This window comes from Heteronotia binoei, chromosome 9 (genome assembly GCF_032191835.1).
Source record: "Heteronotia binoei isolate CCM8104 ecotype False Entrance Well chromosome 9, APGP_CSIRO_Hbin_v1, whole genome shotgun sequence".
Lineage (NCBI taxonomy): Eukaryota > Metazoa > Chordata > Lepidosauria > Squamata > Gekkonidae > Heteronotia > Heteronotia binoei.
Window position 1 is genome coordinate 626,040 of NC_083231.1, and position 24,622 is coordinate 650,661.

The window sequence follows — 24,622 nt, forward strand, 5'->3', positions numbered from 1 at the left end:
TTAATCCCTGCTTACTAACATCATTACTGAATAAAATTCTACGCTATTAACATATGTGTCCTGCAAGGAAAAGAGGAGGGGTGGGAATGGAGGCTGCCAAAACTCCAAAGGCTAGTACGGTCTTTGAAGTGCAAAGCGCTCAGCTAGCCTCCCTGGCGCCTCCCAAGAAAAGCAAGGACATCACCAAGGGGGGGAATGTAACCATCACCGGTAAAAGATAAGCGGGCGTGTGAAAGTGTTACTTGCAGGAACAACTGTAGTTTTATTATGAGAAGTAGTTTAAAGCCCAAAGCCTTTGAAGTGTATTCATAAATGCCAATGGTTCAAGCTATCTGTTATCAGTTTCAATGAATCCATGTAGAGAGTAACATTGTTGTAATCAATACATGAAACTTAGTTTTTAACAAAGACAAGTCTGATCATTTTGAAACTTCAATGAACCCTTTGCTGACAAGATCTCTGGTTGAGACCCTGCCAGCCTGAGTAGACTCTACTGACCTTGATGGTCCGATTCAGTGTAAGGCTGCTTCATATGTTCAGGTTTCAGTCAATGTTCCCTCTAAGCTGCAGAGTCTTGTGAGCAAAAATTCTACTTTGTGAGCTACTGGTATTGAAGTTGTGAGCTGCTGCATAAATTATTGTGCTCTGAGGCCATTTTTCCTGAGCTAAGACAAAATTGTGTGAGCTAGAGGCTAAAAATCTGTGAGCTAGCGCACGCTAACTCAGCTTAGAGGGAACACTGGTCTGAGCATGTCATAATCTCTGCTGTTATCCGACAGATACATAATGGCATTATTCACTGCAGCAGCCTAGGTTAATAGAAGAGACCTTTAGACTGTAGGTACAAATGATATAAGTACAAAATAATATAGGCATATTCTTTGTTTCTCTGAGAGGATTTGATTCTTATGTATTTGATTCTTGATTCTTATGTAGGATTATTTTCATTCTGCCTGGGTATTCTATTTAAATCATAGTGTGATGCCTGGTGGACAGAACCAGTAAAAGATATTAACTGTCAGAATTCTCTGTGAACTGTGGGAGGCTGCTCTCCTCCCACTGACATCATTATTCCCAGGATGGATGGATTGATTGGTGTCTACCCCACTTTTCTCCCCAGTGGGAAATGGAAGTGTCTTATGACAGTATTTCCCCCTGTTCCACTGTATCCTCACGGCAACGATGACCCTGTGAGGTTGGCTGGCCTGAGAGAGAGGCCCAGGGACAGAGCGGGAGTTGAAGCCAAGACTCCCAAATCCCAGCTCCGCAGTCCAACCCTCCCACTGCTTCGTTATCCCAGGAGTTGTGCACATTCCTGCAGTTCAGCTCTAAAGAAAACTTTTCAAAACTAACTCCTTATGTGCTGAAAAACATTAACCGTGATAGTATACTCTTATTTTCTTTTAAATATTGCTTTTAATGTTCATGTGACTCCAGAACAGACATAATGTTCTGACTGTGTTTGTTCCACTCCAAATGTCTCAAGACAATGCATGACTCCAGAAGAGCTCTCTTGTACTAAGTCAGTTCTTGTCACCTGCTTTTGTCTGTTCTGATTGACAGTGGCTGCCCAAGGCCTCAGAGGGTTTTACTTCACCTCAGTTCTACCACCTGAATTCTCTTTCTAGCTGGAGGGGCCAGGGATTGGAGCAGTCAAGGCTGAGTTGTTCCCTGCCACTGAGCCATGCTCCCTCTTTCTTGCCTCTGAATCAAGATGCAGCAGAGTAATCTGTGCTTTGTTTGCAGGAATCCCTGTGGCCTTTCTTGTTTGGGATGATCGCTGTTCCATCAGTCATTCAAGTTGTGATCTTGCCTTTTCTTCCAGAAAGTCCTCGCTACCTGCTGCTAGAAAAGCATGACACAAAAGCAGCAGAGAAAGGTAAACTGTTGGTTTGTTGTTTGCTGTGATTGTAAATGAAGAGATGAAGAAATTAGATTTATACCCCCCTTCACTCAAAATCAGAGCAGCTTATGGTCTCCTTTCCCTTCCCCTCCTCACAACAGACACCCCGTGAAGTAGGTGGAGCTGAGGATGCTCTTCGAGAACTGCTCTTGAGAGAATAGCTCTGAGAGAACTTGTGACTGACCCATCACCCAGTCGCTGCATGTGGAGTATGGAATCCTCTCCGAGATCAGAGTCCACCACTCTTAGCAACTACACCAAATTGACTCTCCTTGTGTGATCCTTGTGGCTTAGACAACTAAATACTCTTCTGGGTGCAAATATCTCTTAGCCCCTGGCTTTCACAATGTGAAGAATGCCTGAGAGTGAAAACATGACAGGGAGCAATACCCCTGCATCCTCTTGTCCAATAACAAATGGCTAAACTGGACAAATTATTTATTTAAAAAATATGTAAACTTTTTCTATGTATGAAGTGCCTCATAGGAAACTACAAAAATACATACAGTGAAACACAGCAAAGAATAGTCATAATAAAATATTCAACCCCAAACCAATTCAGAAACAAAGTAGCATTAGCCCGGCAAAACTTCAGCAGTTCCACAGACAAACTTTAGTATCATTGGAACACAGTCATTGAGTCTTGCATCCAGAGGCCAGCTAAAATTTGTTGAACCAAGCCAGAATTTGTTGAACCAAGCCAGAATTTGTTGAACCAAGCCAGAGGGGGCACCCTGTGTCCTTCACACATGCCAAAGAGCGCTAAAACTATCTTTTTCACAGTCTCTTTTTTTCTCATGTGTGTGTTCCTGTTGTTTCACTGTTTTCCCTTTTCTCCATGTGTTTTGCTCCCTCTAGTGGTTGATTCAATAGTATGTTGCAGTGTGTCCTGCATAAAAACCTGCCAGGGAGATATGCCAGACATAAAGCAGTGTAATATTGAATCAACTGCTAGAGGGAGCGAAACACCTGCAGAACAGACACCTGCAGCAGCAAGAATACACTTGACTCTTGTCCAATAATGAATGGCTAAACCAGCCAATGAGAATGTGAAAAAGCCCACTGAGAAGGCCTTTGGATCTATCAGAGGCTTGTTCTACCTCTCCAAAGGAGGGAACCTCCAGCAGGGGAACAGGCAGGCTGCAGCTGGTAAGGGGGCCTGTATGGGCAGGTGCACTCCTTCAGACTACACAGTGGTTCCCTCCCAGGCTATTTATTCAGTGTTGTAGGCTGAGTTGTATGGGCAAGTCAAATACTGCTCCTTTAATGGAAGCCAGGAGTGTGGGTGTAGCCACACCATGTGGGCAATGTTCCCTCTAAGCTGAGTTAGTTTGAGCTAGCTCACAGATTTTTAGCCTCCAGCTCACACATATTTGTTTTAGCTCAGGAAAAATGGCCCCAGAGCACAATAATTTATGCAGTAGCTCACAAAGTAGAATTTTTGTTCATGAGGCTTTGCAGCTTAGAGCAGGGGTGTCAAACTCCTGCTAAAGGGCCGAATCTGACATAAATGAGACCTTGTTGGGCTGGGCCATGTGTGTACCTATTTAAGATTAGGTAGCAGAAATATAAATTTTATAAAGAACACAGACAAACACAAATATATATATTTAAAAACTTTAAACATGCTTAAAACGTTAGCCTTCATTGGCCTTAAAGATGCTTTCTTTGTATCTCTCCCATGGGATCCAGGGAACTGGGCAAAGGAGGCTCTGGCTCTTTCCTTCCTTTCCTGGGGACTGGGGGGGATCCTCAGCCAATAGAAGGAAGAAAGCCTTGGCTCAGTAGCTCTGCTGTGCAATTGAGAGAACCTGGCAAAGCAAGATATTCCTCCCCCCTTCCTCCTCAAGGGGGGAGCCTCAGCCATTGGAAAAAAACAGAGGTTTTGCTCTGTAGCTTCTGTGCAATTGAGCAAGCCTTGCAAAGCAAACTGTGAGGCAGAGGGAAGCAAGAGAGAAGGAGAAGGAAGCAGATAATAGCCAGTTGCTTGGGGGCCTGATAGGTGCCCTCTGGGGGCCTGATTCGGCCCCTGAACTGCATGTTTGACACCGCTGTCTTAGAGGGAACATTGCATGTGGGGTGTGTGTGTTTAGGGTGTGTGTGCAAGTCTCTGATGAGTTCACCAGCACAGCATACAAGTCCTCTAGCAGGGCCAGTCTTCCCAGTAGGCAAGGAGAGGAGGCAGATTTGGGGGTAGCGTTAAAGGATAGAAAACTGCCAGTTTATTTGTTTATTTCCCACAGAGGCAGTGTCATTTGGATTTTCTGCTCAGGCACAAAATGTCTGGAGATGTCTGTTCTGCTCAGGCTGCTAGGTTTACATCTCTCTTTCTCCTACTGGTGCTACCTTTAGCTGTGAGACCACATGAGTCAGATAAACTCAGACATGGAGCCAATGTGGAGTAGTGGTTAAGACCAGGGTCTCTAATTTGGAGAGCGGGTGGGGTGGGGTGGTTCCCCCTCCTCCTCCTCGTGAAGCTTCCTGGGTGACCTTGGGCCAGCCACAGCTACCTCTCAGAGAACTTTCTTAGCCTCACCTGCCTCCTAAGGTGCCTTTGGTGGGGTGGAAGGGAAGGCGAGAGCTAAAGGGCTCTTGGCCTGTGGCTCTTCGCCTGGGGGCTGTGTAAGGACCAGGAATCCAGATCCCTATTTTCCTTGTGTTCCTAATAAGGCAAGTTGACCCTCCAGAAGGGGAGCCACATAAACAAACAGGATTTAAAGGGGACAGCATTTTTTTTTTTAAAAGCTATCATGAAGTTAGAATGCCAGCAGGGGGGTGGGGGCTTTCCAGTGTTTTGCACTGTGTCACATGTATGACTATCTGCCCACAGGACAGAAGTCCTGGGTATGTGCTTGATAGAAGGAGCTCCTAGTCCTCAGGGAATGAGGGCGTATTAGATGAGCTCTGCTCTGAACGTGGCAGCCCTGTTGCTGCCAGGGAGCATGGGGGTCGAGAGGAAACAGGGCACCATGCTGAGGATAAGGGGAATGCACCCTCAGAAGGGACCTCTTCTTCAGTTGGTGAGCGGGAATCCTTTCACGCCAAGGAACCATCCCTGGGCAGGGAGAGAGGGGGGGTCTTGGTAGTTGGTGATTTGATGCTTAGGCAAGTAGACAGCTGGGTGGCAAAACCGCGTACTGACCGTATGGTGACTTGCCTGCCTGGTGCGAAGGTAGCGGACATTACGCGTGTAGTAGATAGGCTAATAGACAGTGCTGGGGAGGAGCCAGTGGTCATGGTGCATGTTGGCACCAACGATGTGGGGAAATGCAGTCATGAGGTCCTGGTGGAAAAATTTAGGCTGCTAGGCGGGAGCCTTAAGGCCAGGACCTCCAAGGTAGCCTTCTCAGAAGTGCTACCTGTTCCTCATGCAGGGCAGGAGAGACAGGCACAAATTAGAAGTCTCAATGTGTGGATGAGACAATGGTGTAGGGAGGAAGGGTTTAAGTTTGTTAGGCACTGGGATGCTTTCTGGAACAAGCAGGAGCTGTTCAAAAGAGACGGTCTCTACTTGTCCCCAGATGGAACCAGGCAGCTGGCGTTTAAAATCAAAAAGATGGCAGAGCAGTTTTTAAACTAAATCTTGGGGGAAAGCCGACAGGAGATGAAATGTCTTTGGTTTGGGAGGACTCATCTCAAAGAGACGAAGGATTAGGTGTTACTTTTCTACCGGGTAATGGATCAGAGTTGTCTACTGAGATGGTGACAAGCAGTATGGACTGTCTGCCAAAGTCTCGAGGCGGAAGTAGGAAGGTTGCGGGCCTAGCTTGCCTGGGAAATTATAGATGTTTGTATACAAATGCTAGAAGTGTTTGAAGTAAAATTGGTGAGCTGGAATGTTTAATGTTGGGAGAAAACATAGACATTGTGGGAATTTCAGAAACTTGGTGGAATGAGGAGAATCAGTGGGACACGGTGATTCCTGGATATAAGTTATATAGGAAGGATAGGGAGGGATATACCTCAGTAAGACTGAGGTCAGAGGATTAGATTCCCTTCTAGAAATGCTTTGGGTTGAAATAGAGGGCCCAAAAGGAAATTTAACTATGGGAGTTTGTTATCGCCCACCAAATCAAAAGATAGAGGACGATTATAACATGATGAAAGGATTAAAGATAGTGGCTAAACGTAAAAACTGTGTCATAAGTGATTTTAACTACCCGCAGATTGATTGGGTCAATATGTGTTCTGGTCGAGAGAAAGAGATTGAGTTCCTAGATGCTCTCAATGACTGCTGTATGGAGCAGATGGTCTCAGAACCTACCAGGGGTGGGGCGATTTGGTCCTAAATAATGCCCAAGACTTGGTGAGAGATGTAAAAGTCATCGCGCCGCTTGGGACCAGTGACCATAATGTTATTGATTTCACCATTTGTATAAATAGAGAGTTGCCCCAAAAGACCAGCACAACCACATTTAACTTTAAAAAGGGTAAATTCTCTGAGATGAGGAGGCATGTGAAGAGGAAATTAAAAGGAAAGGTAAATACAGTTCAAACCCTTGGGGAAGCTTGGAGGCTATTTAAAACTACAATCCTAGAAGCTCAGATAAAATATATACCACAAGTTAGGAAAGGCACAAACAGATGTAAGAAAAGGCCTGCATGGTTAACAAACAAAGTAATGGAAGCTGTAAAAGGTAAGAAAGACTCCTTTAAGTGGTGGAAAGCGAGTCCAAATGAGATTAATAAAAGGGAACACAGGCAGTGGCAAATCAAATGCAAGACTGTGATCAGGCAGGCAAAAAGGGACTATGAGGAGCATATTGCAAAAAACATAAAGACCAACAATAAACATTTCTTCAAATATATTAGAAGCAGGAAACCAGCCAGGGAGGCAGTGGGGCCCTTGGATGACCAAGGGGTAAAAGGATTACTGAAGGACGATAGGACTGAAGGAAATGGCTGAGAAGCTGAATGCATTTTTTTTCTTCCATCTTCACTGTGGAAGATGAGAAGTGTTTGCCTGCTCCAGAACCACTAATTTTGGAAGGGGTGTTGAAAGACCTGAGTCAGATTGAGGTGACAAGAGAGGAGGTCCTACAACTGATAGATGAATTAAAAACTAATAAGTCACCAGGTCCGGATGGCATACATCCAAGAGTTCTGAAAGAACTCAAAGTTGAACTTGTGGATCTTCTGACCAAAATGTGTAATCTTTCATTGAAATCTGCCTCCGTTCCTGAGGACTGGAAGGTACCAAATGTCACCCCCATCTTTAAAAAGGGTTCCAGAGGAGATCCGGAAAATTACAGGCCAGTGAGTCTGACTTCAATACCGGGAAAGTTGGTAGAAATTATTATCAAAGACGGAATGAGTAGGCACATTTATGAACACGGGTTATTGAGGAAGACTCAGCATGGGTTCTGTAAGGGAAGATCTTGCCTCACTAACCTGTTACATTTCTTTGAGGGGGTGAACAAACATGTGGACAAAGGAGACCCGATAGATGTTGTTTACCTTGACTTCCAGAAAGCTTTTGATAAAGTTCCTCGTCAAAGGCTCCTTAGAATGCTCAAGACTCATGGAGTAAAAGGACAGGTCCTCTTGTGGGTCAAAAACTGGCTGAGTAATAGGAAGCAGAGAGTTAGTATAAATGGGCAGTCTTCGCAGTGGAGGACGGTAAGCAGTGGGGTGCCGCAGGGCTCAGTACTGGGTCCCATGCTCTTTAACTTGTTCATAAATGATTTGGAGTTTGGAGTGAGCAGTGAAGTGGCCAAGTTTGCAGATGACACTAAATTGTTCAGGGTGGTGAGAACCAGAGAGGATTGTGAGGCACTCCAAAGGGATCTGTTGAGGCTGGGTGAGTGGGCGTCAATGTGGCAGATGAGATTTAATGTGGCCAAGTGCACAGTAATGCACATTGGGGCCAAGAATCCCAGCTACAAATACAAGTTGATGGGGTGTTAACTGGCAGAGACTGACCAAGAGTCGTGGTAGATAACTCACTGAAAATGTCAAGACAGTGTGCAAGATTGCAATAAAAAATGCCAGCGCTATGCTGGGAATTATTAGAAAGGGTATTGAAAACAAATCAGCCAGTATCTGTCAAGCATGCGGGTTCAATGATGAGTCGAGGTTGCTACAAAGACTACGTTTATTGACAGACCGATACTTTGACTCAAGCCGTGGCTTGAGAAGAATGAAACCAATACATTGATACACAAGTTTTAAGATACACTTCAAACGGATTCCTACGGGGAGGGGAAGCAGGGGAGCGTTCACACATAGAATATCAAAACTACATACATTCCCAGGGCGTTATCAGACATTCAGCCTTGCATTGCCCGGATGGTTCATCCTTCCGCAGAAAGATTCATGGGAAGGTGCTGATTGCTTTGTTCCCCCTAATTAATAGTCATAAAGCAAAGAGGAGCCGGGAAAGAATAATAAACTAGTAGCATTTGGTTCTCTAGGATCTTATCCAGGCCTGCTTTTGTCAGACCATAAACCCATCAGTTATTGATCAGAATTAGCCATGCTTGACATACTGCCCCCCCTTAAGCTTAGCCCCTCGGTCTTTGAGGGAATTTTCTGTGAAACTTACTGACCAAATCCGGGGCTAATACATCTTTTTGTGCTACCCATTCATTTTCACTAGAAGGAAAGTGTTTCCATTTGATTAAGTAATACAATGTCCCCTGTTTCAGTTTTGAGTCCAGAATCTCCTGGACCTCATGGTGACTCTGATTCCCAATCTGGATAGGATGCGGAGCTGTCGGTCAAAGGTGCCAAAGAGAAGCACCGGGGTCTCTTCGGAGCAGACTGCAATGAAAGACAGAGTGTACTTTACTAAACATTTTAGGCAGTTCCAATTCTACAGTTACCTTGTTAATCACCTGTTTGATTTTAAAGGGGCCTAGATATCGATAAGCCAATTTTTTGGAGGGCTGATTCAGGGGCAAGTTCTTGGTTGACACGAACACCGAATCCCCCACCTTGAAGTCCCAGGTGGTCACATGGGACTTGTCATACTTTTTTTGTACACCTCTTTTGCAGACTCCAAATTCTCTTGAATCCCTTTCCAATCCTCACTCAGTTTTCCCCACCACTGCTCAAATGAGCTGGGCTCCTTTACTTGCGCTCCCCCTGACAGCGTTGGGATTGGTTTTCCTTCGTACCCGTTTACGGTTTGGAAGGGGGAAGTTTTGTTAGAGCTGTGCACACTGTTATTGTAACCGCATTCAGCAAAGGGGAGTAGGTCCACCCAATTTGATTGCTGCTGATTTAGGTAGCACCACAGGTATTGCTCTAGCAAGGCATTTACGTGTTCCATCTGTCCGTCAGTTTGAGGGTGGAAGGCCTTGCTCCATTCCTAACAATATAAAAAACTCCCACCAGAATTTGGCAATGAACTGTGGGCCCCGGTCGCTAATTACCTTGTCCGGGAATGAGTGGAGTTTAACAACATGGTTGAAAAATAAATAGGCTAGCTTTTTAGCCGTTGGTAATTGTGCACAAGGAATGAAATGGGCTTGTTTGGAAAAGGTGTCTACTCCCACCAGAATTACTGTCTTGCCATGTGATGGTGGAAGTTCCACAATAAAGTCCATTGAGACTACCGACCAGGGTCGGGTAGCTGTCTCTAGCAGTTTTAGCAGTCCAGGTGGCTTCCCCCCGCTCCTTTTCGCCATTATGTAGATGGGGCAGGAGGATACAATCTCGGACACATCTTTCTTTAGGGAGGGCCACCAGAACTGCCTACTAATTAGATGGAGTGTTTTCACATACCCAAAATTCCCGGCCAGTTTGTTTGAGTGGCAAAATTGTAGGACTTCCGCTCTCATGGTTTTGGGGACGTACAACTTCTCCCCCCTCTATCACAACCCATCCTCTTTCTTCTGAATTTCCCCTGGTCGGTCGTCACCTTCCTTTTCGGTCTCCAAAGCCATCCTTTCGGTTCCTCACCCCTCCAGCTTACGCTTGGTCTGGGACCGGGTTGTCACTACAGCAGTTACTTGGGAGGGGGAAACTAGGGAATCTACTACTTCCTCCCTTTGGCTGTTGTGCTGTGGCAGGCGGGAGAGAGTGTCAGCCAAGAAATTCTTGGTTCCGGGAATATGCTTCAGCACAAAGTCAAACTTGGAGAAAACCCCCGCCCACCTGATCTGTTTTTCGCTCAGTTTCCTCCTGCCAGTGAGAGCCTCTAGGTTCTTATGGTCCGTCCATATCTCAAAAGGGATTTTGGCCCCCTCTAACCATGACCGCCAGGTTTTCAAAGCATAAGTTACAGCAAACGCCTTTTTATCCAACACCGACCAGTTCTTTTGTTCTGCCGAGAACTTTTTGGAAATATATGCGTAGGGTCTCAGACTTTTTGGAAATATATGCGTAGGGTCTCCCCTCATCGTCTTTCTGCATGAGAATGGCTTCTATGGCCACGTCGGAGGTGTCGCATTGCACAATCAAGGGCCGCAACTCATTGGGGTGGCTCAGGACCGGTTCGCTAGTAAATAGCCATTTGAGTTTGTCGAAAGCCTCTTGGCATTTCGGTGTCCAATTTAGCCCCCAGCCGCTTTGCCTTATGCCCCTTCCCCTTCGTTTTTAACAACTCTGAGGGGGAGCATAATCTGGGTGAATCCTGCAATGAAGTTTCTGTAGAAATTTGTGAACCCGAGGAAAGATTGTAGCTGTCTACGTGTCCTCGGGGGGGGGGGGGCGCAATCCAATACAGCTTGTACCTTGGCCGGGTCCATAGCCAGCCCCTGTGCGGACACCCGAAACCCAAGGTAATCTAACTCGGTCTTATGGAACTTACACTTGGACAGTTTGGCGTATAACTTATGCTCCAATAAGGTGCTCAATACCTCCCTCACCAATTTTACATGAGACTTTTCATCCTGTGAATAAATAATGCTGTCATCCAGGTACACCACTACCCCCTTGAACAAAAATTTCCGCAACACATCATTGATAAAATTCATGAACACCCCTGGTGCGCCCTGTAGTCCAAACGGCACCACTAAATACTCAAATTGTCCCATGGGAGTATTAAAAGCCGTCTTCCATTCATCCCCCTCCTTTATGCGCACTCTAAAGTACGCATCCCTCAAGTCCAGTTTGGTGAAAATCTTTCCTTTGGACACCGTGCTTAATAAGTCTTTGATGAGGGGGATGGGATAGGCATTTGATGTTGAAATCCCATTAATCCCATGAAAGTCCGTACAAAGCCTGAGCGTGCTGTCCTTTTTTTCTAAATAAAATGGGGGTGGCATGGGGGGGGCCGTCGCCGGTCAGATAACACCCCGTTTCAAGTTCTGGTCTAGAAATTTTCATAACTCCACTTTCTCTGCCCACCCCATGGAGTACAGCTTAGCTTTAGGCAGCGACTGCCCTGGTATTAGTTCGATAGCGCAGTCGGTGCTCCTGTTGGGGGGGGGGGTGAGTTCGTCCGCTCCCTGCTCACTAACACCCCCATCAAGTCTCGATATGCCTTAGGAACGGCTGGGACCTCCTCCATTGTCAAACAGACCTTTTCCTTCGTGGGAGGGGGCTGTGGGCCCCAGTCCAGACTCCAAAGATGGGACTTACACAGCTGGTCAACAAACTTTATGGTTTGATCCCCCTACCGAATGCTTGGTTCATGTTTAGCCAACCACCCCACTCCCAGGACTACATCATAAGAGCAAGAGGGGGCAATTACAAACATCTCTTGGTCCCAATGCCCTTCGATTCCTGCGTCTCCAGCATGCAGGGCTCTGCCCGCATCACTGACCCATCCATTTGTTCGAATTATATGGGAGAGGGCAGGGCCGTGGTGGCCAACCCCAAGGCGTCCACCAACTTGGGGGTGATTAAGTCCCGATTGCATCCTGAATCAATCAGGGCTCTCACCTGCACAAATCTTTTGAGTTTACTGTTCAACAGTTTCACTGGTACAAAATACAGAGACCCCATTACTCTCACCCTGAGTGGTGCTGGTACCTCCGCGACCTGCTGGTTGGCACCCTTTAGAGCAGGTCGTCCTTGTTTCCTGACAGCTCATCCATCCACACCAGCTCACTCAGCTCGTCCACGATGAGGGTGTCGTCCTCCGGCTTCCCGGCGGTCACCGCGCTGCCTTTCGCTGCTTCCTTAGGGCAGCCCGGTGTCTTCTTCGGCATTGGGGTGCCCGGCTTGGGTGCACTCGGGGGTGCCCAAGGGGGGTTAGGGCAATTGCTGGCCAGATGGTTGGGGTCCCCGCATTAAAAAGACTTGCGGGCCCCCATAGCCTTTCCACCGCCGCCTCCCTGCGTTTTCTTCACCTCCGGTTTGGTCCCTGTCTTTGGATCTCGACTCCCCTTGCCGCTCTGCTGCTGGCATTGCATGGCCACTTGTTTCATGTTGGTCTCGACCTCACCCGCCTATTGGATCCATCCCACCAGCGTGGTAGGTCTGGCCTGGGTAAGGGACTGATCCAGTATGCCCGCATTCAATCCCCTGGTGAAGTGTTCGATCTTAATCAACTCACTCCACCCTCTCACCTTCACGGTGTTGGCCTGAAACTCCGCAGTGTACTCTCAAATCGACTTTGATCCTTGCTGCATGTCATGCAAGGCCGCTAACGCCTGGGTCTCTTGGAGGGGGTCTTTGTACTGGGCCATCAGAGCCTGAAGGAACGTAGCAACATAGTCCAGTTCCATGCTCATGGCTTCGTACAGGCTCATGTACCATCTCTTGGCCAGTTTGGTGTAGTGGTTAAGTGTACGGACTCTTATCTGGGAGAACCAGGTTTGATTCCCCGCTCCTCCACTTGCACCTGCTGGAATGGCCTTGGGTCAGCCATAGCTCTTACAGGTGTTATCCTTGAAAGGGCAGCTGCTGTAAGAGCCCTCTCAGCTCCACCTACCTCACAGGGTGTCTGTTGTAGGGGGAGGAGATATAGGAGATTGTAAGCCGCTCTGAGTCTCTGATTCAGAGAGAAGGGCGGGGTATAAATCTGCAGTCTTCTTCTTGGCGGCCCTCTTCAGTTTCGATCCCAAATAGTCCACTTGACTAAGTTCGTTGGGGAACGTGTTCCCCCAGTAGTGCATGTAGCTGTTAGCCTGGATCGTGAAGAATTCCACTTCCGCCGTGTCCCCATCGAACATGGTATCGAGCTCCCGCTCCCGGCCCCCTTCCCTTGGCGCCGGAGTTGCCGCTGGTCTCGGTGCCAGCCCCGCCGGTGGTGGAGCAACCGGTGCTGCTGGCTGCAGGGCCGGAGGGGGTGGTTGAGCCCTCTGGGGAGTCCCAGGGATTGGGTGATCTCTCTGGTGATCTCCCCTGCCATCCGAGTGGTCATCGCCTGCATCTCGTCCCGCAGTCCCTTGGCCACGGCCTCCACCTCCTTATGAACCATTGCATGGAACTCACGGGCCACCTCATCTTCCTCCTCCTTCGGGGCCGAAGCCTCTGGATCCCTCTCCCCCGGATTGGGATCTCCGTCTGGCAGGAGCATGACCACGATGGTATCGATCTCCTCCGGCTCTACCGGTCCCGGGTTGCCGCCCCCTTCGTTGGCCATCTTTACCCGGTGCATGTGTCGGGTTAGGATGGCTTGTCTCCGCACCGGTGCCTCATCCATCATGGTAGTGGAGGTCCGCGGCTGCCACTGTCGGGGGGTGACAAGGAGTTGTTGGATCTGGAGAGGTGAGCCTGTTCCTCTCCGGGCATCCAGTACATGCCACGGTACGGGCGCCCCGTCTTCAGGATCGGGAAGCTCACCGCCTCCTGGAATCTTTTCAGCCATTTGGTTACAAAGTAGCCAAGACAGTTAAGCTTCAAAAAGGATTCTTCTCAAAATGTCAAGCATGCGGGTTCAATGACGAGTCGAGGTTGCTACAAAGACTACGTTTATTGACAGACTGATACTTTGGCTCAAGCCGTGGTTTGAGAAGAATGAAACCAATACATTGATACACAAGTTTTAAAATACACTTCAAAGGGATTCCTACTGGGAGGGGAAGCAGGTGAGCGTTCACACATAGAATATCAAAACTACATACATTCCCAGGGCGTTATCAGGCATTCGGCCTTGCATTGCCCAGATGGCTCATCCTCCCACAGAAGGATTCATGGGAAGGTGCTGATTGTTTTGTTCCCTCTAATTAACAGTCATAAAGCAAAGAGGAGCCAGGAAAGACTAATAAACTAGCAGCATTTGGTTCTCTAGGATCTTATTCAGGCTTGCTTTTGTCAGACCATAAACCCATCAGTTATTGATCAGAATTAGCCATGCTTGACAGTCTCATAATGCCCCTGTATAAATCGATGGTGCGGTCTCATTTGGAATACTGTGTGCAATTCTGGTCACCGCACTTCAAAAAGGATATTATAGCATTGGAGAAAGTCCAGAAGAGGGCAACTAGAATGATTACAGGTTTGGAACACTTTCCCTATGAAGAAAGGTTAAAATGCTTGGGGCTCTTTAGCTTGGAGAAACGTCGACTGCGGGGTGACATGATAGAGGTTTACAAGATAATGCATGGGATGGAGAAAGTAGTGAAAGAAGTACTTTTCTCCCTTTTTCACAATACAAGAACTCGTGGGGATTTGATGAAATTGCTGAGCAGTCAGCTTAAAACAGATAAAAGGAAGTACTTCTTCACCCAAAGGGCGATTAACTGCCACAGGAGGTGGTGGCGGCTACAAGCATAGACAGTTTCAAGAGGGGTTTAGATAAAAATATGGAGCAGAGGTCCATCAGTGGCTATTAGCCACAGTGTGTATATATATGTGTGTATTTATATATATAATTTTTCTGGCCACTGTGTGACACAGAGTGTTGGACTGGATGGGCCATTGGCATGATCTAACATGGCCTTTCTTATTTTCTTATGTAAGGCTGCTTTGAAACTCCTAAAGGTAGAGAAAAGCGGGGTATAAATCCCAACTCCTCCTCCTCCAAATCCTTCTCTTCCTCCTCTTCTTCTTCATCTAACTGTTGTCCTGGTCTTCAAGGGAAGGACTGGGTGAGACTGGGTAGTGCAGTGGGAATGCCATGGGATGAGGCCCCAGCAAGGGGACATTCGCGCTTCTTGGGGAATGGACAGATCAGCTCGGACTAGCCAGTGCCTCCCTGGTCATGATTTAATCCTTGAAATGAGTCTTGAGAAGCCAGGTGACAGAAAATTACTTTTTTGAGTCACTGTTTAGAATAACAAGCTGCTTTGAAAGTTTCTCTTTTGAAGAAATGGGAGGAAAATGCTCTTAACAGCCATTAAATAAATCTTTTCAACAACTTGTTACTAGGTAAAAAATGCAATGACATTTTTAATAAACTTTTAGGACTTTGTCAGAACAGGTTTGTCAGACTCAGTTTTTGAAACAAGTGGAAAAGAGGAGTTGCGGTGGCCCCGAAGGCCTTTTATCCCATGCACCAGCTACTCACAGCACACTTGCCTGCAGAGAAGTCTCATTTGAGGGGACCTGCCAGTGGAAAGAAAGGGAGCTAAAATTTAAGCAAAATCATGTGGATTTTTACTGTCTAAAGTGGTTTAACAGCAGGCTGCTGGGAGCAGTGAATCAAAGCAGGCACCGGAGGTCGCAAGAGGCTGCCGTGTTGTATAAAACAATTTTTATTTTGCAATATATTGTTAAAGTACTCTTAAAAATTAATATGAAATTAACACCAATACATTACATTTTTTCCCATCCCTCCTCTCCTCCCTCCCGCTTCGGTGGGGTAGGGCGGGATATAAATAGAATGAAATAAATAAATAAAATAAATAAATCCTTTCCAGTCCCCCGCCGGTGTTTACTAAATTTACTAAAGAAAAACAAGATAATTCTAATCCTAGAATATTCATATTAAAAACCTTATAACCAACATAAAAGAAATAGAAACTAAGGAAAAAACCAAACCCCTTTAAATTCATTATAGTCCATCCTTACTCTTATCTTTTAACCCTTATCAAAAAAGATAAAAAAATTACAAATCACACCATAAAAAGAAAAAAACCAAAGAAAATTATTCCTTTGTATTTTTAGTCCATTAGTCCACAGGATTTCAACTGCTATCAAAAATCAATAAATGTCCCTTTACCTTCCAGTATTATTCCACATATTTTTGAAATTTCTTCCATTCACTTTTAAATTTCTCCAAATCATAATCTTTTAAGATTCTTGTGAGTTTATCCATTTCACTCCAAGATAAAGCTTTCAAAATCCAATCCCATATTTCTGGTATTTTATTTTGCTTCCATAACTGCGCATATAATGTCCTTGCAGCTGAAAGCAGGCACCACACAATCGTTCTGTCATGTTTCGGAAAATTTTCCATTTGTAATCCCAACAAAAAAATATCTGGAGACCTCTTAATGTCATAGCCTAAAATTATTGACATTTCTTTCTGAATCATTTGCCAAAATTGTCTTGCCTTTTCACAAGTCCACCACATATGGTAGAAAGAACCTTCATGTTTTTTACATTTCCAACATCTATCTGGCACTTGGTTATTCATTTTTGCCAATGTCTTAGGTGTCATATGCCACCTATATAGCATTTCAAAGCAATTTTCTTTGATGTTATAACATGTCAATATTCTCATAGAGTTCTTCCATAGATACTCCCATGACTCCATCTTTATTTCTTTGTTAAAATTAATTGCCCATTTTATCATTTGAGATTTCACTACTTCATCTTCCGTAGACCATTTCAATAATAATTTGTAAATTCTTGAAATCAACTTTTCATTGTCCCCCAACAGCATTCTTTCCAATTCTGTTTGTTCTGATCTTATACCTTCATTTTTGATATCCTGTTCTACCAAACTTTTAATTTGTTGCAATTGAAACCAATTATATTTATACTGTAGTTCTTCAGCCGATTTTAATTCCACTTTTCCTCCATTTATTTTTAAATAATTGTTTAAATGTTAACCGCATCTCATCTTCAGTATCTAATGATAGCTTTATTACTTCCATTGGCACAATCCATAATGGCTTTCTCTCATCTTCATATTTTTTATATTTTGACCAGGTATTTAACAAGTTTCTTCTTATATAGTGATGTGAAAAAAACCATCCATCTTGTATTTTTCCCATAATACATATAAGCATGCCAACCGAAAACATTTCCATGACCTTCTAGAACCAATAATTTCTTGTTTAATAATGTTATCCATTCTTTAATCCACACCAAACATACTGCACCATGGTACAATTTTAAATTCGGTAATTGAAAACTTCCTCTTTCTTTTGCATCAGTTAAAATTTTCATTTTAATTCTTGGTTTTTTCCCGGCCCATATAAATTCTGAGATCTTCCTTTGCCATATACTAAATTGTTTATTGTCCTTCACAATTGGAATTGTTTGAAATAGGAACATCATTCTTGGTAGAGCATTCATATTGATTGCAGCAATTCTGCCCAGCATAGACAAGTTCAATTTATTCCATTTAATTAAATCTTCATCAATTTTACGCCAAAGCTTCTCATATTTATTTTTATACAAGTCTATTTTTTCATGGTAATTTCCATGCCTAAATATTTTTCTTTCACCACAACTTCACATTCTGTTACCCTTTGTAATTCTTCCTGTTGGCTCTCTGTCATATTTTTACACAAAATTTTTGATTTTTCTTTATTTACATAGAAACCAGCCAATTCTCCATATTCTTGTATCTTATGAAGCAGCAATGGTGTTACATATATGGGATTTCGTTGAGAAACATTACATCGTCAGCAAATGCTCTGTACTTGTAAGAAAAACCTTTTAATTTCAGTCCCTCTATTTCCTTATCTTCATGTATTTGCATAAGCAAAATCTCTAAGGTTATTATAAATATCAATGGAGATAGAGGGCAACCTTGTCTTGTTCCTTTGCTAACTACCACTTTTTCCATCAAATTTGCATTTATACAGAGTTTTGCTTGTTGTTCAGTGTATATTGCCTTAATCATTCTTATAAAATCCTAATCCCAAAATCCTAATCATTCTTATAAAATCCTAATCCCAATTTCTCCATCACTGCAAACATAAAGTCCCAATTCACATTATCAAAAGCCTTCTCTGCATCTGCAAAGAATAATGCCACTCCTTTTTCAGAATGTTTCTCATAACATTCAACAATATCTATAACAGTTCTAATATTATCTCTGATTTGTCTCCTGGGAAGAAATCCTGCTTGCTCCTCTTTAAAGAAATTATTCACATGCTGTTTGAGTCGTTCTGCTAGTATCCTAGCATATATTTTATAGTTATTGTTAAGTAATGAAATTGGTCTATAATTTTTAACATTTGTAGCGTCTCTATCTTCTTTCGGTATCAACGAAATTACTGCTTCCTTTCATGTATTTGGTATTTCCTCATCAATCCTTATAATATTCATCAGCTTCTGAAGTTTTGGTACTAACGTCTCTATGAGGACTTTATAAAATTTTGCTGTAAAACCGTCTGGACCCGGTGCCTTTCCCATTTTCATTGAATTTATTGCAGCTTCCACTTCAGTTTTTTCAATTGGTTCATTTAAGACCTTTTCCATATTTTCTGTTAAGGGTTTTACTTGAATTTTCTGTAAATATGCATGTATTTTTCTTTTCTCCACCTTTTGACCTTGAAATAACTTAGCATAGTATTTATAAAATTCCCTTTTTAATTCCTTCTTGGTCAACAATTTCTTTGCCTCCCGATACAATTTTATTGATAAATTTATTCCCCCCCCCCTTTTTTTTCATTTGCCAAGCCAAGTATTTTCCAGGCTTATTTGCTCCTTCAAAGGATTTCTGTTGCAATCTCTTGAGATTCCATTCTACCTCTTTGTTTAAGAAATGTCTCAGTTGATTCTGCAATATTGTAATCTCTCTTAATATCTTCTTTTTTCCCAGTCTTTTTAAAAGTTCCTTTTCTTTTTTTCCAATCTCTTTTTGAATGTCCAGCATTTGTTTCTCTTTGGCTCTCTTATCTTTGTTGTTTATTGTAATTAAAATACCTCTCATTACTGCTTTGTACGCATCCCACACAGTTTGGAATTGAATGTCCTCCTTTTCATTTATCTGAAAGAAAGCTTTAGTTTTTCTAGAGATGCCACTAGCTCTGTTTTCTGTAGCAAATCTTCATTTATTCTCCATCTTCTAGTCTTTCTCACACTTTTTGCCAACCACATCAATGGATTGTGGTCAGTCCCAACTTTAGGAAGAATCTCTGTTTTTTTTTTTGTCATAAGTCCAAGATCTTTTGTAGTCCATAGCATATCAATTCTTGAGAAAGAGTTATGCCTAGCTGAAAAGAAAGTATAATCATGCACCTTAGGATTAAATTTCCTCCTTATATTTTCCAAATTTTCTTGTTTCACTAAATCAAAAAATGACTTTGGTAATTTCCCCTCATTATTTTTTTCCTGATCTATCCAAAGTATTTATAAGTGTTCCATTGAAGTCTCCCATTACCATTATTTGTTCATAAGTCACTTGGTCTAATTGTTGCCCAATATCTCTAAAGAAAGAGTTTTTTGCCCCGTTTGGGGCATACAGTCCCAATAACGTCTTTTTGTCATTCAACATCACTTCCACAGCTAAATATCTTCCATCATTGTCCTTAAAAATCAGTTTTGGATCTAATTCTTGTTTAATATAGAATAGCACTCCCCTTTTTTTCTCTTTAGCCAATGAAAAAAATTCTTTACCTAATTGTTTATTCCATAAAAATGTATGATCCACTTGTTTAATATGTACTTATTGTAAACAAATTATACTACATTTTTGTTTCTTGATCCAATGAAATGTAGCCTTTCTTTTTTGCGTTGAATTTAGTCCATTTACGTTCCAAAATATTAATTTGTAATCCATAGCGATTCTTCTTTTATTCTGTATCCCCAAACCCCCTATTTCCTTCAAAAAACCTCTTCAGTTCTTGTACATTGGTAATTGTAATCCTCTTTCCTCCATATTCAAAACTTAGACCTTCTGGCAATATCCATCTGTATCTCACTTCATTCTCCTGCAGCTTGTCAGTTAGTTTTTTATACAATCTTCTGTTATTTATAACCTTTCTTGGCAACTCTTTCATGATTCTTACTCTGCTTTCATCAACTTCCAATGTTTTTTTCAAATTGTTTACTTAAGATCTTTCCCACCATATCTCTTGACATAAATCTTATTACCACATCTCTTGGTAATTTATTTTTCTTGGAAAACAATGAATTTACTCTCTCTATATAGTCATAAAGATAGTTAGATTCATCAGGGTCCATCTCCAGAAACTCAGCAATGATTCTTATTATATAAGTCCTTAAATCAGATCCTTCATTTTCAGGTACTCCTCTGAGATGTATCTGGTTTTCCATTAACTTACAATCCTGCAGAACTACTTTCTCCTGCAATTTATTAATAATGGAATCTTGATCTTTCACTTTATTTTCAACCACAAGTACTTTATTTAATGTTACTTGTGAGTCCTTTCTGAGATCCTCAATTTCTTTTTTAATTTCTGTCTTCACCACTTCTGCACTTGATTCTATATCATTTTTTAATTCTTTAATTAATTGCTTCTTATTATCAGTTATTGTCTTTCATCACTTTAACCAGTCTTGCCTCCATGGCATCCAGTTGATCTTGTATTTTAGACATTTTCCCTTCCTCAAGTGAGCTGGTCCTTGCACGTGTCAATTTCGGTCCTGGCTTGTGTTTAGACATTTCTGTCTTCCCATTACATAAATAGGCTCTTAAGTTGATTTCTCCAAATTAAAATTAAACCACAGGGTCTTGTAGATTAGAAGATGCCCTTTTCAATGAGCCCATAATCGCCATTCTCAGGGCTTCCTAACTCGAGATATTAATTTTTAAAGTTTTTAAAATGCACAAAATGGCATCTGCTATTTTTCTAACCCTTTTGAAAGATTTTCCCTTTTTCTCCAAAAGACTACCAAAATTAATTCCAGTTATATAATCCAAAATGTTCCACTCTATAATTATAATATCTGCCGGCTCCACTGATTTTTAAAGTCTTGTTCTTTTTTCTAAAACTTTTAAGTTTTTTGACCTTCCTTTAATGGCCACCACAATTTTTCTATGGTTTTAAAATCCTAGAAAAGGTTTAAAAAGGTTTAAAGAGGAGGTTTAAAAATTCCCTTCTTCCATTGGCTCCTTCCTTCTTTTCTTGCCACAAAATCACATTCTTGATGGTTGAGAGATCTCACAATGCTTTTATGATGCCACTTCCTGTGATGTCTTCCAGTTCAGCAACTCAATGACGATGGGTTTTTTTTGCAGAAACCGCAAGTATTCCAAACAATAATTGTTTTTCATCTTTTAACTTTGCTTCTTAAATTCCAAAAGTCCCGAAATTACCCCCTTTTCTTCTTTACAACTTTAGAATATTGTAGTTAAGTCCAATTCTTAATCTTTATCTCAAGTAACTTTTAGTCCCGGAATGATAGATTTTAGTCCCGGAATGACAGATAAAGATCTTCTTACCTTGCAACCCAATACATCCTTCTTAACACCATTCTTTCCAGAGATAGATATTTAGATATTAGAATAGTCCAAAGAAAGCTTGAACCATGATGAATTTAAGTCAATTTAATGACCACGGAGACCCTCTGTAGATGCTGGAATGCGATTTTTTGCCGGGGACTCTTCAAAGCCTAAAAGGAACCCCTCTGGGACCCCTCGTCAGCCAAAGTAAATCCCCCCCAGAATTCTCCTAAGCATGTCTTGGCCTTTTCCCTCACTGAGAAAAGTAGGCAGCAGGCATTGGGATCGCCTTCTCTACCCAGAATAGAGGCTCCGGTCTGCTTCTCTTTTGAGAAGCGGCTCAATTCTCCATGCCCCAACCCCGGAAGTCTGCAAGAGACTGCCCTGAAGTCAGTTTTGTAGAATTTTCCTCAAGAAGGGGATCCCATTTAAACCCCGGTAGGGATAGACACAAACTGAACACCAATCATGATTCGTGCTAAAAATGGCCGATTTGTGGTTCATTCCGAATTGATTTGTCTGATCCTGCCACAACCAAACATGAAACTGGCCTTTTTTCTTGGCATGTAATTGGATTAGTGTTTGCTTCATTTTTCCAGACAGCCTGGTGCTGGCATGATTCCCCAGCCCATGTACTTCTAGTGAGTTTCCAGTGAACCTGACTGGAAGCAGAAGCTCTGTTCTCCCTGACAGCCTGCACTTCTGGTCAGTTTCCACTGAAACTGATGAGATGCCACAGCTCTGCTTTCCCAGGTCACCTGCAGCTTCCAGTCAGTTTCATTTCTGTGTCTTTCCCCAGCCTGACATACTCCAAGAGCAGTTTACTGGGGGCACCTGCTGTCAGAAAGTGGAATTTCAAAGTAAACGGACTTCCATTGGTTACAATGTTAAGACTTTATTTGATAATCCAAAGGTTCTGAGCAGAGATACATTGGAACTGATGCTCTCTCCTTGGAGCATAGATATTTTAACTAGGAGTACATCAAAGGCTTTCTAAACAAAACTACATTCCCACACTAAAGTGATACATTTCACACGTTTCTTTCCCTTATCTTATTGTGGTTCCTTTTCTCACAGAAATAGCTCTGCTAGCTGTCCCTGAGGCATTTTATCTTCAAAGGGCTGCTGTCTTTGTTAGTATCAAGGACAGGAATTCACAGCGGGGTTAGTAACGTTTCACTTCTACTTTGATATGCAAGACTTCTATTTGGGGTTAGTATCAAATGTTAGAAAATGGAATTAGTTAGGTCAAGCATCTGGTTACAGTTTGAACACAGCCTTATATCATAACAGTAAAGCTTCCCAGTGTCTGACACCTGCTTTGGGGGGCTATAGCCTGGCCTCCAAAAATCCAATTTACATCAAACTTGAAGCGTTTGCTGCAAGTTTGGCATCTCTAGACTACTCCAGGAGCATTCCACACCTTCCCGAACTGAATGAATCACAAATTGTTTGGGAAATTGAAAAAAACCATGAAACAAAACATTGTGCCTTGTGCCAGGACGTACGCTCACAGCATGTTTACTCAGAAGGCAAAGCTGAACCTGCGGGTGTTCAGGGCTGGTGCCAGGCTTTATGGCACCTTAGGTGAAACCCCCCCCCCCTCCACCCAAGAAGGAGAAGACTCACTGCAGTTGGCAGGCAGGGGGGCAAAGTGGACCCACATGGTGGTGGTGGCAAGGTGCATTGGGGGTGGGCGCACAGGCCAAGGCACAGCCTTTATCAGAGCCAGGCCCCACCCTGCCCCCCTACTCTAGCCTCACCTGTGAGAACTGGGGTTGGCAGATGATGGGAGCTGCTGCCAGGCACTTGGCCTGGCTTCTGTCCCACTGGGGGAGCAGTTGGCTGAGGGCATGCAGCAGGGCTTCCCCTCCATTCCCTCCCAACTTGCCCAGCAGCAGTGGAGCTGGAGGGGGCCTGACCAGCCTGCCAGCCTGAGGTGACTGGGGCTTGCAGAAGGTGGGGACAGAGTGTCTAAGCAACTGGCAGACCTGGAAGTGATTGTACCCACTGGGAGCAGTGGGAGTGAGTGGCGCAGCTTGGTGGGCAGGGGAAGGAGAGAGAGGGAAGGGTGTGGGAAGCATGCCTCGGTCCCACTCTCGTTGGCCACAGGGGAGGGTGACGTGAGGTGACTGGCTTCTGAGAGGCCACCTCCACCCTCTTGAGTCACATGGGGGCACCCAATTCAGTGCTCCCTGAGGCCAGTGTGCCCTAGGCAATGGCCTAAGGTCACCTAGCCCTGCTGGTCTTAAAGAGTGAATAGTTTTATTGCTGAAGTGATGACCAGGATTTTGTGGCTCCATGAAAGACATGGTACGTTTGTTATCACATTTGTTTGTTTTTGTGAGTCCTCTTCATCAGTAAGGATCTGTGATGTGGTTCTAGATTGAGGTCTGAAGAAGAAGACAATGACATTGGATTTATATTGCGCCTTTCACTCAGAGTCTCAGAGTGGCTCACAATCTCCTTTATCTTCCTCCCCCACAGCAGACACCCTGTGAGGTGGGTGGGACTGAGAGAACTCTCACATCAGCTGCCCTTTCAAGAACAACCTCTGCCAGAGCTATGGCTGACCCAAGGCCATTCCAGCAGGTGTATATGGAGGAGTGGGGAGTCAAACCCGGTTCTCCCAGATTCTCCGCACACTTCACCGCTACACCAAACTAAAGGCCAAAGAGATGAGCCGGATGCATTGCCACTAGAGTTGCCAACTCTAGTTTGGGAAATTCTGAAGATGGGTGTGTGTGTGTGGCTGGGGAGGGTGTGGTTTAGGAAGAGGAGGGAGCTCTGTAGGGTATGATGCCATAGAGTCCCCCCTCCAAAGTAGGCATTTTTCAGTGGAACTGATCTCTCGAATCTGGAGGTCAGCTGTCATTCCAGGAGGTCTTCAGGCCCCACCTGGAGATTGGCAAACATATTCACCATCCAGAATCCTCTGGGCTCAAGTGATCCTAGTTGCAGGCCTCATTTTCCCTGGGGTGACCAAGCTGTGTCTGGGCTCTTCAGTCTGAACAAGGAGGCTCATGTGATTGAGGTCACTTTAATATGAATCTATTATCCCATTTCAAAATCAGGTTTGATGCTGTGCCTTGTAAAAGCAAGATGGAATCATTTCAAAGAGGACACTTTCAGATGGGCTTTTTAAACTGTTGTATGCATGGTGCATTTGGATCAGTTGTTGAGTTTCATATGTTGTCCTAATTTCCCATGGCACCTGCTGTTTTAGAAACTAAACAATCATTGTGAATAATGGCTAGTATGCTTTATAATGCAATTACATAATATATATTCCTTACATGTTAAGCAGATAACAAAGATAATACAACAATTCTTGTGATCCTTTGATTTAAATT

The 24,622-nt window shown here is 43.6% G+C and overlaps 1 protein-coding gene across 1 annotated transcript in view; it reads left to right on the top strand.

The window, feature by feature from the left end:
- Nucleotides 1-24,622, top strand: part of SLC2A9 (solute carrier family 2 member 9) — a 137,794-nt gene that overhangs the window by 40,572 nt on the left and 72,600 nt on the right. The window contains exon 6 of the mRNA XM_060246114.1: nt 1,747-1,879. Coding sequence (XP_060102097.1) covers nt 1,747-1,879 — 133 coding nt within the window. The remainder of the gene's footprint in view (nt 1-1,746; nt 1,880-24,622) is intronic.